Here is a 17829-nt window from a genome sequence, read left to right on the forward strand (position 1 = left end):
CTAAAAAAATCACCAATCAATTCAAAAGTGGTCTTTTATTTATTCAAATATCTAATTTTGATGTTTTCTGCAGCTCCAACGATAATAATGCTCATATGGCCTCGGGGGAACATTTTTATGCTAGGTACCTATGTACTTGGTTCTGCCTCGGATTTCAAGGCTTCCAAACTGATTGCTATTTTTGCCATGAATAAAATGAAGATAAGTGTTCGTTCCCTTGGTGATCTCTTTTAACAGTTTTAATATCATCACCATTGGTAAGGTTTGAAAGGTTAAGCCCAATTAAAAGTCCAATGTCCATCAATTTGCTTTCATAGTTGGTATAATGTTTAGGGAGTTTTTGGTTTTTTATGTAAATCATTCATCTTTGTCTAGTTATCAAGAAGTGTTGCGATAGCATCTCCCTTCAGCTGTGGGGACATAGGTACACATTTATGCAACTGTCGGAAAAACATGCGTGAGCTTCTTATCTTTGCGGGCTGAGTATTAATTTCTCGAGCGGAGAAAACCCTTAAACTGTCTGGTGCCCCTAATATGTAACTGGAATCTTCTGTATGTATCTATGCCTGCTATTATATTTTACTCGGGGATTAGAAGTTTGACTAATTGTTCACCAAAATTGCCAAGGCCCTTTTTGTGAAATCTCAGCATTATGGTTGGTGGAAGGATCTCCTACCAGCTATGCCCCTCACAAAGTCCTTCCTTAGAATATTTTCCAGACCTACTGAAAGACATTGACGTACGTATAGCTATCACAGCTGAAGGGATTGAGGTCTAATAGATTTTTTGCAGTGTGCAGATTTAGTCGCCTCCAAAGTTTTAGCATTTTCATCAAAAAATTAATTCAAGAAATGTATGTATCTTATGCAGAGATTGTGAATTTGCTCTAATGTGTTTCCCATTGGCACTTTTCAAAATCAACAAGGAGATTTATATTTGGCTCTCTGCTGATTCTGCTCATTATTGTGTACTCTTGAATGTACCTTTGAGGTAGGTGGTGGCAGAGACGGCCTAAGATGTGTGCAGAGTGCGAGATTGCACCCATTTGATTCTAAGAGGAGTGCCAAATTGAAAAATAAAAAATGAATTGTGAAACATAATCACTCAGTATTGTCGGCAATGATACACTAATGTAGGGCAATAATTATCTCCTGAAGGTTTAATAGTACTGTACTGGTAAAAGTTAATTCAATACTGCCCAATAGAATCCAGTTTCAATCACCCAATGTCTAGTTTCCAGCACCATACGCTGTTTGGTACCGGAAACTAGACATTGTGTGGTACTTGGTTTGGTATTCCTACCTTTTTTGGGTACCAGACCCTGTCTGGTGTATTCTATGAGAGAGCAAGTAAGTGCCAATTTCCCTTTTTAGGTTGGTGACCTTACCATCATGCCCATAGCCGCTGTGCTTGGCTCAACTGCCACTGCATTACGCAATGTCGATTGACGTTTGAAAAAGTCAGTTAAAAGAATCTGAACTAACTTGCCTTGCCTGCAAAAACTAATTCTTGCACACACAGCGTTTTACCCTTAGGGTGGCTCTGCATAGTAGACTTTATGTCAATTGTTTCATCTAATGGTTTTGGAAGAATAAGTAATCCATTTGTGATGCCAAAGTTTTGCATTATGTAAATACTAATTGAAGTAATAATTAGGGACAATAAAATCGTTGTTATGTAATATGTGTGCATGTGTTATAAATACATATTTTTGATACTTATGGAATTTTTGTTTTTGTATCAGAATTTCAATATTAAAAATTATTCTTTTGTCACTAAAATATGTTTACCTATTCTAAAATATGTATTTAAAAAAGGAACTTTTAATAAAAATATGTATGTACCTACAACATTTTGAAAAAAAAATTCTTGCAATGCCATAATTTGTCTGATGTAAGGCATCAAAATTATTTACTTCGAAAGGAAATGTTAAATTTAAAAAAATTGCATAATTCCTGTTTGTTAACATGATTTTAACTTTCACGTTTTGCTCTACAATTTCTGTAGCCATGTTTTGATTCAAAAATTAATTTCTGAGTCACAATTAAGTATTGGCTGTTTTACAGGAAGTAATATCCATTCACTGGTGGATTATGAAAGCCACAATTATTTGAGTCTCTCAGCTTACAGGAGTAAATTGATTTTAATTATTAGTCCTGAAAATTTCAGTTTCCTACCGTAAGGGTAGATATAAGGGTAGAACTTGGATAAGAAGTTTTTCCCCCTCATAGAAATTTGACTTTCAAGTCCCAAATTAAAGCCCATAAGTTATATGACAATTTTTCCAGGGCAGTCAGTTAACACAATTCATAAGTTCTCTTGGTCAAAAAGTTGTTCTGACAATGTATGAACAACATACCTATTTCTATTAAATTCTACTTGCGTAAGAAGGTTTGGAAGATTTACACGTGAGTTTTGATGTTCATATGAAGTGAAATATCTTTGAAAGTTAGTTGTGCTGTTTTTTCCATAATCAATTGGTATAAAGTACAGTCAAAATTTCTTGGTGGGATCACGTGATATTGTCATATATATTTCTGAATTTATGGCTTTACTTGACTGTGTTTCTGGTGTACCTGGAACCACAATTGAATGTTTGAAAGAAGTGGAATCATTATGTATCGTCTAAAGAAAAGAATTTATCAAACAAAGCACCTTGAATTCCTTCTCTTTCTTCTCAACATTAACTGAAGGCACATCTTTTATTTAAATGAATTAATTTGCAATTATTTCCAAAGCTTTAATGTAACAGTGCTTTGCAGTTCCAAACACTTTTAGCTCCTTTCCCTTGGAAGAAGTTTTCCCACCTAAGAAATTTTCAAGCCTCAAAAAAACTTCCTATCAGAGTTCTTCTCTTGAAATTTGTATTTTGATCTCAAAATTGTGCATTGTATTGAAATACAATTTTGTGAGAACTTAGCCCATTTATCTCTAATATATTTGTGAGGGTAATTTATATAATCTTGTATTGGTTCATCTGGAAGATAGGATTGCAAGGGCAAGGGGAGCTCCCCCAGACTTAGCTTTGTGTCATTTTTACATGAATGGTGTCTAAAATATACTGTGTTTCAGTGAGTATGTGCTTTTTTTTAATATATGCCGAAATCCACTCTCTCCAAAGGTATCCGTGCGAGGTTCGAGTGAGGTCGGTGCCTTTGCAGCCGTGTCGAAGGCACGGGAAGAAGAGAAAAGACGAGGATCAGCCCGATGCGGTCATCAACCGAGGCGGGACTGTAGGGCCCAAGGCTGAGGGCCATCGGCTGTCGTGCTCCATGGGGATGATGGGAGCAGCCATGGGTATGGGAATGACACCTTGCACCCTAGAGGAAGCGCAGTTGCAGTTACAAAGTTCTCACGTGTCTTCCACAGTCTTGGACTCGCCTGTGTCCATGTACCAGGGTTGGGGCGCCGCCGGAGCCACAGCCCAGGGAGGGGCCTACAATCCCTATGACTCGGCTGCCGGGGACTCCTATTGGGGGAGAGGGAGGCCTGGAGCTGGAGCTGGATGGATTGGCTACGGAGGGAGCAAGCAATCGCCGTGGCTTGGAGGCTGGGGAGATCACCGCGCTACCTCCATGGCGGACCACGGACTTCTTTCGGAGGAGGCCAAAGCGGACGCCGACAGTACGACCAATGCCTCCCCCGTGTCATCTCGCTACGGCTACTACAGTTCCGGAAGCACCAGCACAAGCACACTGAGTCCTCAGACAACGTCGTGGGTGCAGTGCCAGGCCAGTGCGGCTGTCTCTGCAGCAGGGTCTTCATCGTACAGCTCGTCAGGAAATCTTTCCTCCTGGGGATCTGGAGTGGCCTCGGATCCAGCCAATGGCAAGTCGACGCCTGGTTCTGCCCCATCCCCTGCTGCGCCTCGCAACAGCAGCATCCCTCCCTCGGACCCAAGAGGTGAGAGCCATTCCTCAAGTTCCCCATATGCTTCACAAAATTCCACATCCCCCGTGTCACAGGCTCGTGCAGGGGAGGTTCCAAGGCCTTTATCGACTGGAATGGACCGTGGTTTGTCAGTGCCTTTGCCTTTGACTCCCCAAGCCAGGTGGGACTACCCACCAACTTCTGACTCGTCGCCCTTCCGTATTCCCAAGGTGCAACCGGTCCCCTCTCGGTCGTCCTCTGTGAACCAGCAGAGTTCCACGTTGGCCAACTCGCAGGTGTCAAGGGGCTCTCCGTCTTCCTCCCCCTCCGCCACGCCCTCTGGCGAGATCGCTCATCCCAACCCCACCTACTGCAATGGATTCCTCAAGCCTTTTCCCCCCAGCTCTTCCCTGGGCAGTGATTCTTCTCGATGTGCCGAATCTTGGGGTGGCAGTGTCAGTGGTTCTTCCAATCCCATCCCTGTTTCAGACTCTTCTCCCTGCTCTTGGTACGGCCAAAGCCGTACCGGGACAATGACTAAAGCTGGTCAGACTGCTCCTGAAGCACAGTTGAAACGTGAGCCACTTTCCCTCTCTACACCTGGTGGCACCCCTAGCTGGAGTTCCGAGGATCAGTCCCGCTTAGGTTATCACCAGATGAGTGCAGCATATGCCGCTGCAGCCGCTGCTGCTGGTCAAAGTCCCTTTGTTGGCCAGCCAAGTCCCTTCTCATCCCTCCCCTATTCGAGTGCATATTGTTCCGGGGGCTCCAGCTATGGGTGGACGGACCACGCCACCTCTTCCCCTTTCTATGCCCACCACCATCACCAGAGCATGGCTGCAGCAGCGGCGGTTGCCGCCGAGTACCAGTGGGGTGGCTACCCTCACCACGCCTCCTCCATGCTGAAGCGCGAGGACTTGGGCTCGGTCCAGCAGGCGGGACGGGCGCCTTGCTACCACCATGGCGGTTACTCGGGCTACCGCACCCCTCACCACCCCTTCTTCCACGGCCAGTTTGAGTGGGGCGACCCTTTCACGGCAGGGGGCAGCGCTGCAGCCGGTATGCTGCCCCACACCCACCTCTCGCACCATCGGCCCTTCTTCCCCACAGAGCCACGCCCAGAACCGATCGGAGAAGTGACCGACTATACGGACAATGAGGAGTGCTTCCGGGACACGCAGATGGGGGGCGTGGCCATTGCCTTGGGCCACGGATCCGTCTTGTTTGAGTGTGCCAAACACGAACTGCATGCCACGACTGCCCTGAAGCGTCCCGACCGACTCCGTCCGACCAGGATATCCCTCGTCTTCTACCAGCACCGCAACTTGAACAGAGCGCGCCACGGTTGGGATGAATGGGAGGAAAAGATGAGGCTGAGGAAACTGGGAATCACGGTTGCGGCAGGTGCTGCTGCGGGTGCTTCAAACACCACCACTCCAAGCAATGCAAACAACAGCAGCACCAGCAGCAGCAGCAGCAACAACAACAGCAACACCAGTGGCGGAGCAGGGAGCATGGCAGGCGGTGGCATGAGTCTGCTGGGTGGGGATGCTGGTGGTGGTGTTTGTGGTGGGGGGAGCAGTGGAGGGTCTGGGCTGGTGGGGGGGGCAGGGGTCGACCACTCGCTCCTGCTCCAGCCTCCAGAGAGGCCGCTAGCGTACGGCTCGCAGTTCCTCATGAAGCCGAGCGCTCCATCCAATGCGAGCTGGTCTTCTCCGTTTCCCATGTTCCCGTGTTCAGTGACGGGTGCCTTCCAGGGTGGGGCTGGGCTCACGTGAGCGCTTTTGACTGCATATCTCCCCTATCATCCGTCCCAGTGTGGCCCCCTAGTTTGAACACGTTACTCCCCCCACCCACCTTTCTCTCTCTCTATAGCTTTTGATCAGGCATGGCGATTGGTTATTGCGAAGAAGAGCGTTTTGAAGCCACAGACAGTGTACTTCTATCCTTGGATCCCAGTATCATCTCCATTGCAAATATAGGAAATAGTGTTTTACAAACAAAATAAGTATCCTTCCAACTTGCTTTTGGAGTTGATGGATAGATCATGTGTGTCTTTGCTCTCTGCAACAGTGGGCTATCACCAGAATGGTGTAAATCATTCTTTTTATGACTTATGTGTTATTTCTTCGGCTCTTTTTGAGATTATATTTTGTCCATAAGGCCCATTGTACAATTCTTCATAAGATTTGTTTGTATTTCAAATACTCCCTGGAATGCACAATTTCCTGAATGTAATATCTTCTCTCTCTCATGCTGTGTTTTTTGTGATGACTTCTATTTGAGAATCACTTGCATGTTTTTCTGTGATATTTCCTTGTGAAATTCATTTACTCCTGTATCACAGCTTCCATCCAACATCCGTTGGTCATCCTTCATCGTTAAAATTATTTACAGTGATAAACAAATCATATCATGATATTTCCAATTTAGTTCCTTGATAATGATGTAAAAGCTAATTTATAAGCCAATCATGCATTTTTGAAAAGTGATATGGTGTGTACATATTGTGTTTATTTCTGGATTTTTAATGTTCATCTTTTACATTTTTCATTGATATTTGCTGGCCCCAATGAGGATGATGGGAGGTTCTGATTCATTTGGTGGAATAGAAATCTATGTACTACATAGGTATTTCAATGCCTCCATCTTTACTCACCCTCAAATCCTCACCCCATCCATCATAATATTGCCATCAGTTGTCATACACACCCACGTCTTTCACTCGCATATTGTTTTTTTTTTGCCACGTAGCTAGTCAATTTCCCTTCAGGTGAATAAAGGAGCTTTCTGATCTCATGAAACCTTGTCACAAACAAGCAAATGCTCAAAGTTTGAAAGGCTAAAGAATGCATTTGAGTGGGCCATTATTCTTATTATTCTTTGTATTGTACACCAATAGATTTGTGTGGACTAAAAATTAACATCTAAGTCATTGATGAGATGGAAAGATGATGATTTTTAAAAGTATTGCATAAAAATCATTTTGCTCTTCTCTCCTTGAGGTTGTGCATGCCATATTTGGTAGTTTGGATACTATGAGGACAGTGGCGAAGCTTGAGGAATCAAAGTAGGTGCTCTAGCCTATTGGTTCCTTCAAAATTATCCATTTTTACTGATGAGGATGAATGTTTCATAGGAACTGTGCATTTACAATGAAGTGCTTTACTTTTATTTTAGTGAGGTCACCATTTGCAATAATTTTTCATGAGTCTTGAATCTGCCTCCACAGCGAATCTCTCCCCCACCTCGTCCTGCCCCCTCTGGGTCATTCCGTTAGACTCATGAGCCAGAGAGAGACTTGCGGCCTGATTATAATGCTAATTGAGAAGAAATTGAACTTATCACTTGACGATAAGATTGCTAATGGCTGTCGGTTGTTTACAAATAATGATAACTTGTGCTCAATGCCATCTATAATCCCTTTGAAGGACTAAAAACGAACTGTATGTGTTGAGATTGAGTCAAGTTGTTCATTAGCTTCCTTGGAGTCTTTCCTGGTGTCAACTTCTCCTTTGCATGTTTTATTCATGTTATTTTTCATCCCAAGTTTTCTTCTTCCCTGATTAATGATTTAATGAGCAAAACATTAATATAAAGCAGATGGAAAAAAAGACTACGACTCTGAGTGTTCCAGAAATTGAGGAGAATAATTTCTATTGGCTGAAACACTAACTTTTGTGTAAATGTCGCTCTCGGCAAGTGAGTCCTGGAAGCTCACACTAAGTACACTTTACTTATTGCTAATTTTTCTGCAACCCAGCCATGAGTAAGATCTGATGCTTTCACGCTGTACGCTGGTGGTGAAGGCTGCTTGGATGTCCTCTGGGTGATTTCCTCCGTGGCTGCCACGGAGGAGATTAGCTGGTGGAGCACCATTCATTGCACTCCAGCCGTAAGTCTCTTGTCGCTTACGAATCACGTTGATTCTGATGGGAGAGGGTGGTGGGAGATGAACTTTTAATGAGAGTACACAATCCATCCAACCCTTTTGGGAGTCTACCAGCAGACAGACTCACAAGCCTACACAGCAATTGAACGATAAGTGCTGCTTGGAAATAAAGGCAAAATATTGTTCTTCCATGCTTTCTTGGAAACATAAAATGGATCATTTAGCTTTTTGCTCACCAATTGTTTCACTCATCATTTTTCAGTCTATCGGATAACCCGTAAGCTTCGCCACTGTGAGTGAAGGTCCTCTGGTCGATATTTCCTCTCTTCTTTTCTCTTTAAAGTGTACCTTCCCTCTTTCAATTTGCATTGGTTTGCCCTCACATTCCCTCGTCCTTTTGACTACTTTACACACTTGCATGAATTATTTTCTGAGTGATTTGCCAAACCATGGTTTGTATTTTTGTGTGTATTGTTTTGAAATTTCGTTATGTGTGAATGAATACCTTTTAATCTTTTTTTATTTCATATTGTCATCTTTTTATACATGAGAGAGTGTAGAATGGTGAATAATGTAGATTGGCAGATATTAGTACTCCGTAATTTGATGGAAGAAAGAAGACTACATATTTAGTATTTGACAATATTATATGCAAGTGCTTATTTATATATTTGAATGTGTTTGTAAATAGTTTCCCCAGTTGTATGGTGTGTGCTAATTTACCATTCTGGTCAGTGTTAATGTATCTATCTATTTATTATTGTAATGAAATAGCTAAATGTGTCTGTGTTTGTCCATCCAGTGAGAGCCATACTGAGAAAGGATAGAAGTGATTGTGGATGAGGAGGAAATGAACCATTAGGAGGCTTTATAGTTTGACCTAGTGATGCTCAAAATGATATTGGTATTTGGAAGAGAAAAAAATGCCCCATCCTCCCTCATATATATGTATATCTCTGTCAATTCATGTAATTTATTGCATTGGTACGTATTTCGTTTCGCATCATCTCCCTGAATATCTTACGTTCATTACTCATTATTTCGTAAATGTAGGTCTGTGATACAATTTTTATTTTAAATATGTTTCCCACCTCTATTAGGTACTATTATTATTATAAATAATAATGTTACTGGGGCAGCTACGTGCTGGGGGGATTCCCAGTGAATGTGTGCTGACGATATTGAAAGGTAATGGGAGTGGTAATTATTCCCATTCAGAAAATTATAAAAAATAAACTGATTTAATACAAAATTACAAATTGCATAATGTTTAAACACTCTCATACTGTCTCATGACAATCCACTATTTTTTAGACAAATTGTGTGCTAAGAATGCCCTGTTCAATACAAAAGAAGAAATATTTTCTGCATCATAAAGGGATAATTTACCAAAGTGTGCAGCAGTGAAAACGGAGATTAATAAAGCAAAGAGAAAAAGTCTGCTTTGCGTAAGAAAGTGCCAAGAAAACTTTTCCTAGCCAAGATAGGTGTCAGTATTTATTCTTGCTGCTGTGTTGCCTAGCAGTGATATTTTTTTATTAGTGCTGCATAAGTGTTCCCTATTCCTAAAAAAGCCACTTTACAGAACCATTGTCAAAATGGAGCAAAGAAAGAAAAAAATGAGAAAGATCTGGAACTGTATTATTTTGATCTGTGTGTGTGAGTGTGTGTGTCCGTTTGTGCGTGCGTATGGATTGCGTGATTGAGTGCCATTTTGCTTCCGAATAGTGATGATTTTGTAGGAAAGTATTCTCATAATGAAATGATAAGTTACAAAAAATAAAAGTGTAAGATTTCATTGTTTGTTGCCTTTCTGGAAAGGCCAAGTGAAAAATGTTTGTGAAGCTATTGTGTTTGTGTTAGTGTTGTGTACAACAGAAAGAAACAGTAGTTAATTAGGACAATATCCAATTTTTTCACTTGAATATGAAAGTATATTTATATACTTTGTATATATATTTTTGACACTTTATCTAAGAAAGAGGATACAAATTGAAATAGCATTTGGTCTCCAGCATTTAAACAAAATGTTTTTGCTGTACAAACGAGGATGAGGTCATTTTTTTATCAGGGATATTTTTCTTTCAATGACCAAATACAAAGCTCATTAAAGGGAGAGCTGACTTTTTACAGTGTTAAGGCTTTGTTTATTATAGATTTGTAGAGTTAGCTACATGTAGTGTAGTTAATGAATCCATACTTAGCTGTAATTGTTTTATGTGAATATAACTACACTTTGTGAATAAGCTCAAGTATGTCATCATTTGCTACCCCTTCCACCCGTCAGATTTGTTGGTTGGTTGTGTTGAATGGAGTGTTTTTAGTCTGAAACCAGTTGAACATTTCATTGCCTTAAACTGCTTATGCACCAGCGTATGCAAGATTATTTTAACATTTGGTTGGGTTTTGGGTTACTTACAGGGTAATTTATTAATTTTTTCAATTTCCATACATCAGGAAGTCATAACTTTCATTGAGAAAAGCTATAAATTTTGCATGAAATGTACTGAAATGTATAGTCATCCTAAATGCCTCCAAAGTTGTGAACCAAATGGCCTCCGTAGGCATTCTTTCCAAAATCTGCCTGATTTTTCAAATCCTTAACTTCAGAGCTCTGGCAGTAGTTGTTGATTCATATAATCCTATTTCGAGAAAATGCTGGATTCAATATTTTTCTCATCTCAGCCCACAATGAACAGAACAGTGAAAGGGAAGGAAGTCAAGAGGATAATAAGTTGCCTTGGGCTAGTTGTCTCTGTTGCTTGGGCAGTCGCCGTTAAGGAAAAAGTTTTCGAGTGGTCTGAAGCACCGAAGCAACTCCTTGACTAGAAGTGCCTGTACGGCTTTGAAGGTCTCAATGATTTTATATGCAAAGTATTTTTTTTCATTCCAAAAATTGTTGAGGTGCAATGTATTGGGTGGCAGGCAATTAATAAAAAATGATTGGGTTGGTAGTACATGATGGGGACGTGTGAAAATGTGAGGATAAGGAACTGGTACATATTTATGTATGTAGTAGGAACAAGGAGGTTGTAAATATGTATGTGGAGGCACTCTTCCCAAATTTTTAGCATGGTCAGAGTTCCTCTATCTTGTTTTGACAATATTTGGACTTATCCTCCAATTGATATTTAGAGGTGATTAAGTTTTGTTCTGAAAATGAACTACGTTAAGTGAAAAATGCTTCCATAATCATTAGCACTTTGCCAGTGATTGTTATCCAATTTTTCCCATCATTCGTGATACTTTATCAATGTGTTAACTCTGCATCTGCTAGCCACTGTTACAAATTGTTAGAGGTAACTCCGACTGAGGCCAGTCACTTCGTTTGGTCTACTCTTCCCGTCTCTGCTCAAAATAGGGTGGTTTCCAATTATTTTTTTATTGCCTAAATCGAAAGATTGTTACTCCTGGAGTACGTATTTCACGCTTTTAGATTTTTAAATGACATCTATTTTTCGCGATTAAATGAAAAGTGAAAATTTTCAAGCGCGCGAAAACGCGACGCTTAAGTATGAATGCCGGGAAATATCTCCGTACGTCGTATTTCTGGTTCCCCCTCCCGCCCGGTGAGGTGACCTTGAGGCGAGGCTTAGCGCTGATAGGACGCAGGATGCTAGCGGGTAGCTGAGTACCTTGCTGGCTGGTAGCGCTTGGCTTAAAAAAGGTTTATTAATACCTTATCAAACGAAGAAAACTTTCCGACCTAAGCCAGTTTTAATAGGTGATTATTAACCCATTAATCCCCAGCGTTGCGTAAACGCAACATTATAGAATCGTAATCATTATAAAAAACCTTTGCGTCATGATATTTTTTTCTCTGGTTTTCTGTATTCCTGAAATACCTTTTGTTCTTATTCAGTTATTTTTGGAAAAATTTCATTAAAATAATAATTTTTATTTTACTTCGAAATTTGCCTATTTCGAAGAGTTGAAGTACTACATATTGTAAATATTTTTTACAAAGATTTATTGAGTAATCTTACTATAAGTAATGTTTTCTCTTAGTTCGAAGTTTCTTTATTCATCATGTTTATATTTGTCACAAACTTCCGTCGTTACTGGCATAAATATGATTGTTGTAAATAATGTTGCGTTTACGCAACGATGGGAATTCTCTGGTAGACTAGAGGGCTTTTCTCAATGCATAACGAAACTCGTCAGTATGGCTTTTAATCGACAAATTAGTCTTTTGGAAGCAGTTTAGCTGCATTTTTGGCACTCAAAGGTTGTGAGTTTGCAAACCAAAAGGTGAATGGTATCTTGAATTCCAATATGGCCATCGGTACGAATTTTACATTGAACACTGGTACTTCGTGGGGTCAAACTTGCGCGCACACGTGAGACCGATACAGAGCAATGTCACTCCCATGTCGTTGAGTGGAAGGATTACTTCGTAGACGTTAAATTCAGCTTCAGATGCATTCAGTTTCAGAGATGGTAGAATGAGAGGGTGAGAAACGTATTAATTGAAGCAGGATTGTGATGGAAGGTGGAGTGTTCCTCTATTCACTCATTGTAATTTTCTCCGTGCAATCCTGAGTTACCTACTTTTTCTTTTATCGCTTAGGTGATGTAAGGCTAGTAATCTAGCTTCAGTTGGATTCGTATCAGTTAGATAGTCCTCTGAAATGCATCTTTATCTCTCATCCAGTAATCATACCAATAATACCGCAGTAGTTTTTGCTCGGCGTTTTGCAAAATGATTCATCCAGGGGTTTCATTCAGATTTAAATGTGAAGAAAATTTTACCCGTTATTTCTACGCCTTAGACGTATACTTTAGAAGAACCGTCAAGAAGGTACCTAAGAATATAAATTAACAGGAAAAGTGATGTATAATATTTTCTAAACTTTGGAACTTCAATGCGGATTACATCTTCTCAGTATTTCAAATATGGATGATTGCAGTAGGCAGTTCAAGGCAAATCACAGTTTACTCAAGCAGTATCTAAAGAAAAATCGTCCAGTTAACGCGCACGCCCAGGCAAAAGATGCAGAGAACAAAAGTTTCATCTAAATGTGAAAAAATAGAATCTACATCCGTAGTAGTCTCGAATTTCTACGTGAAAAAAAGTAATAGAAACACTTATTACTCCCCAAGTAGCAAAAGAATATTGAAAAATTATTTTAAAATTATTTCAAATGATTTTAAAATCAAAATATCATAAGATGGCTAAATTCATGACTTTTTCAAGATTTTAAAATAATTTTAAAATAATGTATTCGGCGTTGCTCTTTTTAAGTCTTGTACCATTTGATCTCACTTTGTTGATAGTATATTCTTGGATATGCAGGAAGTAATGGCTTATTTTTGCCAAAAATGTTCCTTTTTTAATTTCACAGAAAAATAATTATGTGAACATTATTTTAAAACAATTTCAAAATTATTTTACACACATTTTAAAATAATTTTAAAATAATTTTGAAATAATTTGATAATTATTTTCTAATCATTTTAACATAATTTTGAAATAATTAGGTCATTATTTTGAAATCATTTTAAAACGCTCATATAAATTTTCATTGGTACATATAATCTTAGTCATACCAGTGTGATAAAATAAACCAGTATAAAAATTCTCATTCCTTGGAGGTGATTGTGGATAACTGACAAGTAGCTTTACATGAAACAAGTAATACAGATGATTTTGGAGACTTTGTCTACCAAAAATGAATCCCTTTTTTCAAAAGTGAGTTATAATTTCGCCATCTTGAAATCCACAAAACTGTAATTTTTGGCAGTTTTCCATAATATTTCTAGAAATTTAAAATAATGAATTTCTGGAAAAAATAGCCCAATATGAAGGCATATAATAAAAAAATGGACATTGAACGATCCGAGAATGCAATCAAGGAACACCTGAATACACTCTCAATATGTGCTTTATTGCATACTGAAAACGGATAAGACCTGTGAATATGAACATATAGCATAATGTAGTTTCTAATTCAATCACTGACATATGAAGTACCAAGTTGTTGAAGTGATCTTGGTAATCTTCCGTGAAAGCATGCAGATAAGGATATTCTGTAATTCTCACGATTCATATACCACTTCCTCCAAAACATTAATGTCTGTTGACGCTAGGATAATTGTTAGGTGGGACATTTTTTTTTACTGTTCCTGGCACAGTTCGAAATTTTAAATGTTCACTCATATCATATTAACATAGCAATTAATCGTTTTAAAAAGAGGCTGAATTAGTTACAACATATTTTAAAACTATTTTAAAATCTATATTTCATAGCTCATACAAGAATAGGACATATTTTAAACATATGTTAAAATCATTTTGAAATGGTGAAAAAAAGATTTGTAACGTCGAAACAGAGAAAGCTAATATGTTTTCAAAATTATGTTAAAATCATTTTAAAATGTTCTCGCAATATATTTTAAAATAATTTTTACATAAGATTTTGCTACTTGGGTCAGTATGGAGGCCACTCACCAATCTGTCACTTATTTCTCAGTCGAAAAATACTTGAAATAATTTTGAGCAACTCAAATAACTACGATGAGGAGATAAATAACCATGCATTTACTCAGAGTAAGGCAGATTAAAAAAATATAATTGGAATCCTAATGTTGTCGGGGTATCATGTATTACTGCGCACTAAGTTGTACTGGACAAGCTAAGAGGAGATGTCTGTCGCAATTGTGAGGCAATGTATGACGCGGATTCGGTGTGATGAATTACCTTAATAAATATCGACAGCTCTCCGATAATTCTCAACTACACAAAGTGATAAATTTTTGAAAGTCGGATCTATTCTCAACAGACTAAACGAAAATTCCATTCAGTTAGGAATTTTCCTTACAAATGGTTCCATATTTCAGGTGGCACACAGCTAAAATGTTATTCGTTGGGAACAATTCAGAGTAGGTTATACATTGTAGTGTCTGGTCTCTTCTACAGGCTATTTTTATCAATATTTGCCATATGGAGAGGCGGAACTTGAAAGTGTTTTTTCGTGAAAGGTGTTCACGAAGATTCCCGAGGAAAATCGAAATATCATCAACGATTACAATCAGGGAATGGGAGGGGTAGATTTACTCGATAATTATGTTGCATGTTACCATATCCAGATTTAGGGCAAAAAACCTCTATTCCGAAAAGGGGTTGGTAGTCCAAAGTTGATTCCGTAGTGATTTTACGCCAAAGTCACGTTCAAAGCAATTCCTTTGTAAGAATTTCGGTCTGAGATCGTAAAATTTTACTGAGGCAAGTAATCGTTTCCAATACAATGCTGATGAATATGCTGACTTGGCATAAAAATCGGTGCCCGCTGGCGGGACACCTTAGGAAAAATGACATACCAAGAGATGCCCGTGAAGGGAGAATTGGGCATTTCATCCGCAAGTATACTTATAAATCCCGGCAAAGATGTCGAGTGTGAAAATCAAAGATAAGTTATGTTGTGAAAAGTGCTACGTTTAATTCCACGCTGAATATTATTGAACATTACATCAGAAAAGACGATGAAAAATAAAATACGCAACCTAAGTTTTAAAAAGTTATTTTTTGTTTTTATTTACCGGGGTTTTCCCAGCGTTGCGTAAACGCAACATTATGTAAATCATATATTATGATGAATATAATATTTTTTTCTGAAAATTAATCTTAATTAGGCCAAAATAAACCGTAAAATACGAAATAACCTAAGGTAAAAGCCCTATATGCAGTCTGGGGAATAATGGGTTAAGACATGTTTCCCTGAGCTCTGTGCCTCATGCATGCATTGGTAACCTCAGACGATGTATAACTCCTATCCTCTTGTGTAGAAACTAGGTCCCTGTGACGTCACCTGGAGTGGAATCGCATGGGCGCCAATCTGGCCTTTTTCAAATGAGGATAAAATTTGACCCTTGCCATTCGTCAAAACCGGTACTTCAAAAACCAAATAATCTGTGTATTATGAATACACTAATGGCGGGTACCGAATCGCAATCAATGCCTTTCGTTTTCTTTGACGAAGGAAAGTACCCTATTCTGAAAGCTTCCAATTGTGATTTCTCCTCCGCCACATAAGAAAGAAACATACTCCCAATGGAAGTCTTAACAAATTGCTTCCAATCTTCAATGCTTATATTTTCAGCTGTATTGAGACTCCTTATTTCTAGGGCTTCGCTTGGGTTTTTCTACTGACTATTCCCTTCCTTCTTTGTCCATTTGGCTACCCAAATGACAGAGCTCTTTCACCTCCTTGAGTGTATCGGTCCCTAAATTTCAGGTACCTGGGTCTTCGCATCTTCTCTTGTACTGCAGGCCAATAATTTCCTACAAAACTTATTTATTAAACATATTTTTGCATTGATTTTCATCTTATGTACAAGGAAAATTTTTCTGGGCCCATGTGTTAATATATCAAGTATGAGAGATGCCCCTGAATGTAGGCAATGCTCATGGGTGGCTAGTATTTTTTTAAATGAGTTATGTTTCAAATCCATACTTGGAAATGTATAATGATAAGTTTTGCCAAACAAGAACAATATAATAAATAATATGAAAATTTTTAGCAATATATTAAAGAAAAATACATTAGTTAAAATGTTTGTTATCAGAAATGGAAAGAAATGTTAAATTTGTGCGATTAATAATCCATAAAATTAAATCCCATGCTGCTTGAGTTTGATTATATAATTATTTCAGAAAGCAATCGGAAATTAGTGTTGTTAGCCCAGTCTAACTTAACATTAGTACTCAATGATGTGATTTTCAAAAGCCTATAAGTGGCATATGCAGAGAAAATACCACTTTTAGGCTCAATTCAAAATCTAGCTGACAAGATGGAAGGTATCATTATTTTCTCACCCCAATAGTCTTGCCATTCTTAATGAAGCCCAATTCCGAAAGTGAATGAAATATCTTCGCGACGTATAGACACAGACTTTTCATTAGATTTCATTAATAAAAAATAAAATAAAGAGCAAACTTTGGATGCGATGACATAATAATGTTAAAGAAGCTGGTATTGAGGTAAGTTTCAAACATTCGTACAGTGCCGCGATAGATTACTGGCTCGACTCTACCGTGAGTGTGAAGGAGTGCCGCTTGACTCCGCCACCATCGCTCGAATCTCACCTCAGCGGCCTCTGCAGCTCCACAAACGAATTGGGGGCTCTGAGGCGCATTCTGTTTGAGGTTTCGGAAGAGAACGAACGGACGGAGTTGAGCGGTCTGAGTGGTTGTTTTGTCCCGTTGTGTCGCCCCCCCTCGTAATCAAGGAATACATTCTCGTTCAACTTTTGTGGATGGTGGTTCATCAAGAAGGAGTGTCCGAAGCGTCGTGTTGAGTGTGTACGTACCCGTTGTTTTTGCGTGCGGGTGAAATGTAAAAGTGCCTCCTGCTGCTGAGACACGAGTTGAGTGGGACCGGCTGGGACGCTGGGTCTCTTCGCTGGACGCTGATTTCTCCTCTAAAAGGTGCGTGCGAAGGCCTCTCTTCTCCTCAAGGATTGGCGAGCAACTTGATGCCACCGCGTTGCTCGCAATCTTCATACCCATTCATATTACATCTGTTTTTTTTACGCGCAAAAAATTAGCGCTCCGTAGTTCATTCATTCATTGTGTAGTAAATGTTGTAAAATGTATTATGCTCAAAGGGATAGTCCATTTTTATTTTCTGCCGATTTTCGCGTTTATGAATGTCAAGATGGACTATGAAAAAAAATCTTCAGAGCTCTGTGCCCCGTTTTTTTTTTTTTTTTTTTTTTTTTTTTTTTAACATTCAGTCCTACACGTTTTCTCACATACGTAATTTTGGAACAAAAACAATAATACTCCGCTGTAGTTTAACTGACGGAATTAAAACCGGATTTCTGCGATGCATTACCTTTTTCTAGGTGTCATAGGCGGATCTAGGGGAGGGGGTAGAGGGGTACGTGCCCCCCCCCCAGACCCTTGAAAAATATGCAAGATTTTTAATACGGTCCCATTATCATTGCGTTCGTTTTGTATTACGAGATATCCTTGTGCCCCCCAGGACAAAATCCTGGATGCGGCCCTGCTTGTGCCCCCCCGGAAAGAAATCCTGTATCCGCCCTGGAGGGTGTGATATTTTTCG

The 17829-nt window shown here is 39.4% G+C and overlaps 2 protein-coding genes across 4 annotated transcripts in view; both read left to right on the plus strand.

The window, feature by feature from the left end:
• The window catches only part of LOC124161468 (DNA N6-methyl adenine demethylase), a 227554-nt gene extending 217546 nt beyond the window's left edge, over nucleotides 1–10008 (plus strand). The window contains exons 11-12 of the mRNA XM_046537790.1: nucleotides 3122–3297; nucleotides 3370–10008. Coding sequence (XP_046393746.1) covers nucleotides 3122–3297; nucleotides 3370–5648 — 2455 coding nt within the window. The 3' untranslated portion in view covers nucleotides 5649–10008. The remainder of the gene's footprint in view (nucleotides 1–3121; nucleotides 3298–3369) is intronic.
• Nucleotides 10009–16890: 6882 nt separating this feature from the next.
• The window catches only part of LOC124161596 (mucin-19), a 254653-nt gene continuing 253714 nt past the window's right edge, over nucleotides 16891–17829 (plus strand). For all 3 annotated transcript variants that reach the window (XM_046537980.1, XM_046537979.1, XM_046537981.1), the window contains exon 1: nucleotides 16891–17189. The gene's annotated coding sequence lies outside the window, so the exon portion shown is untranslated. The remainder of the gene's footprint in view (nucleotides 17190–17829) is intronic.

The sequence above is a fragment of the Ischnura elegans genome, chromosome 6 (genome assembly GCF_921293095.1).
Source record: "Ischnura elegans chromosome 6, ioIscEleg1.1, whole genome shotgun sequence".
Taxonomy (NCBI): Eukaryota; Metazoa; Arthropoda; class Insecta; order Odonata; family Coenagrionidae; genus Ischnura; species Ischnura elegans.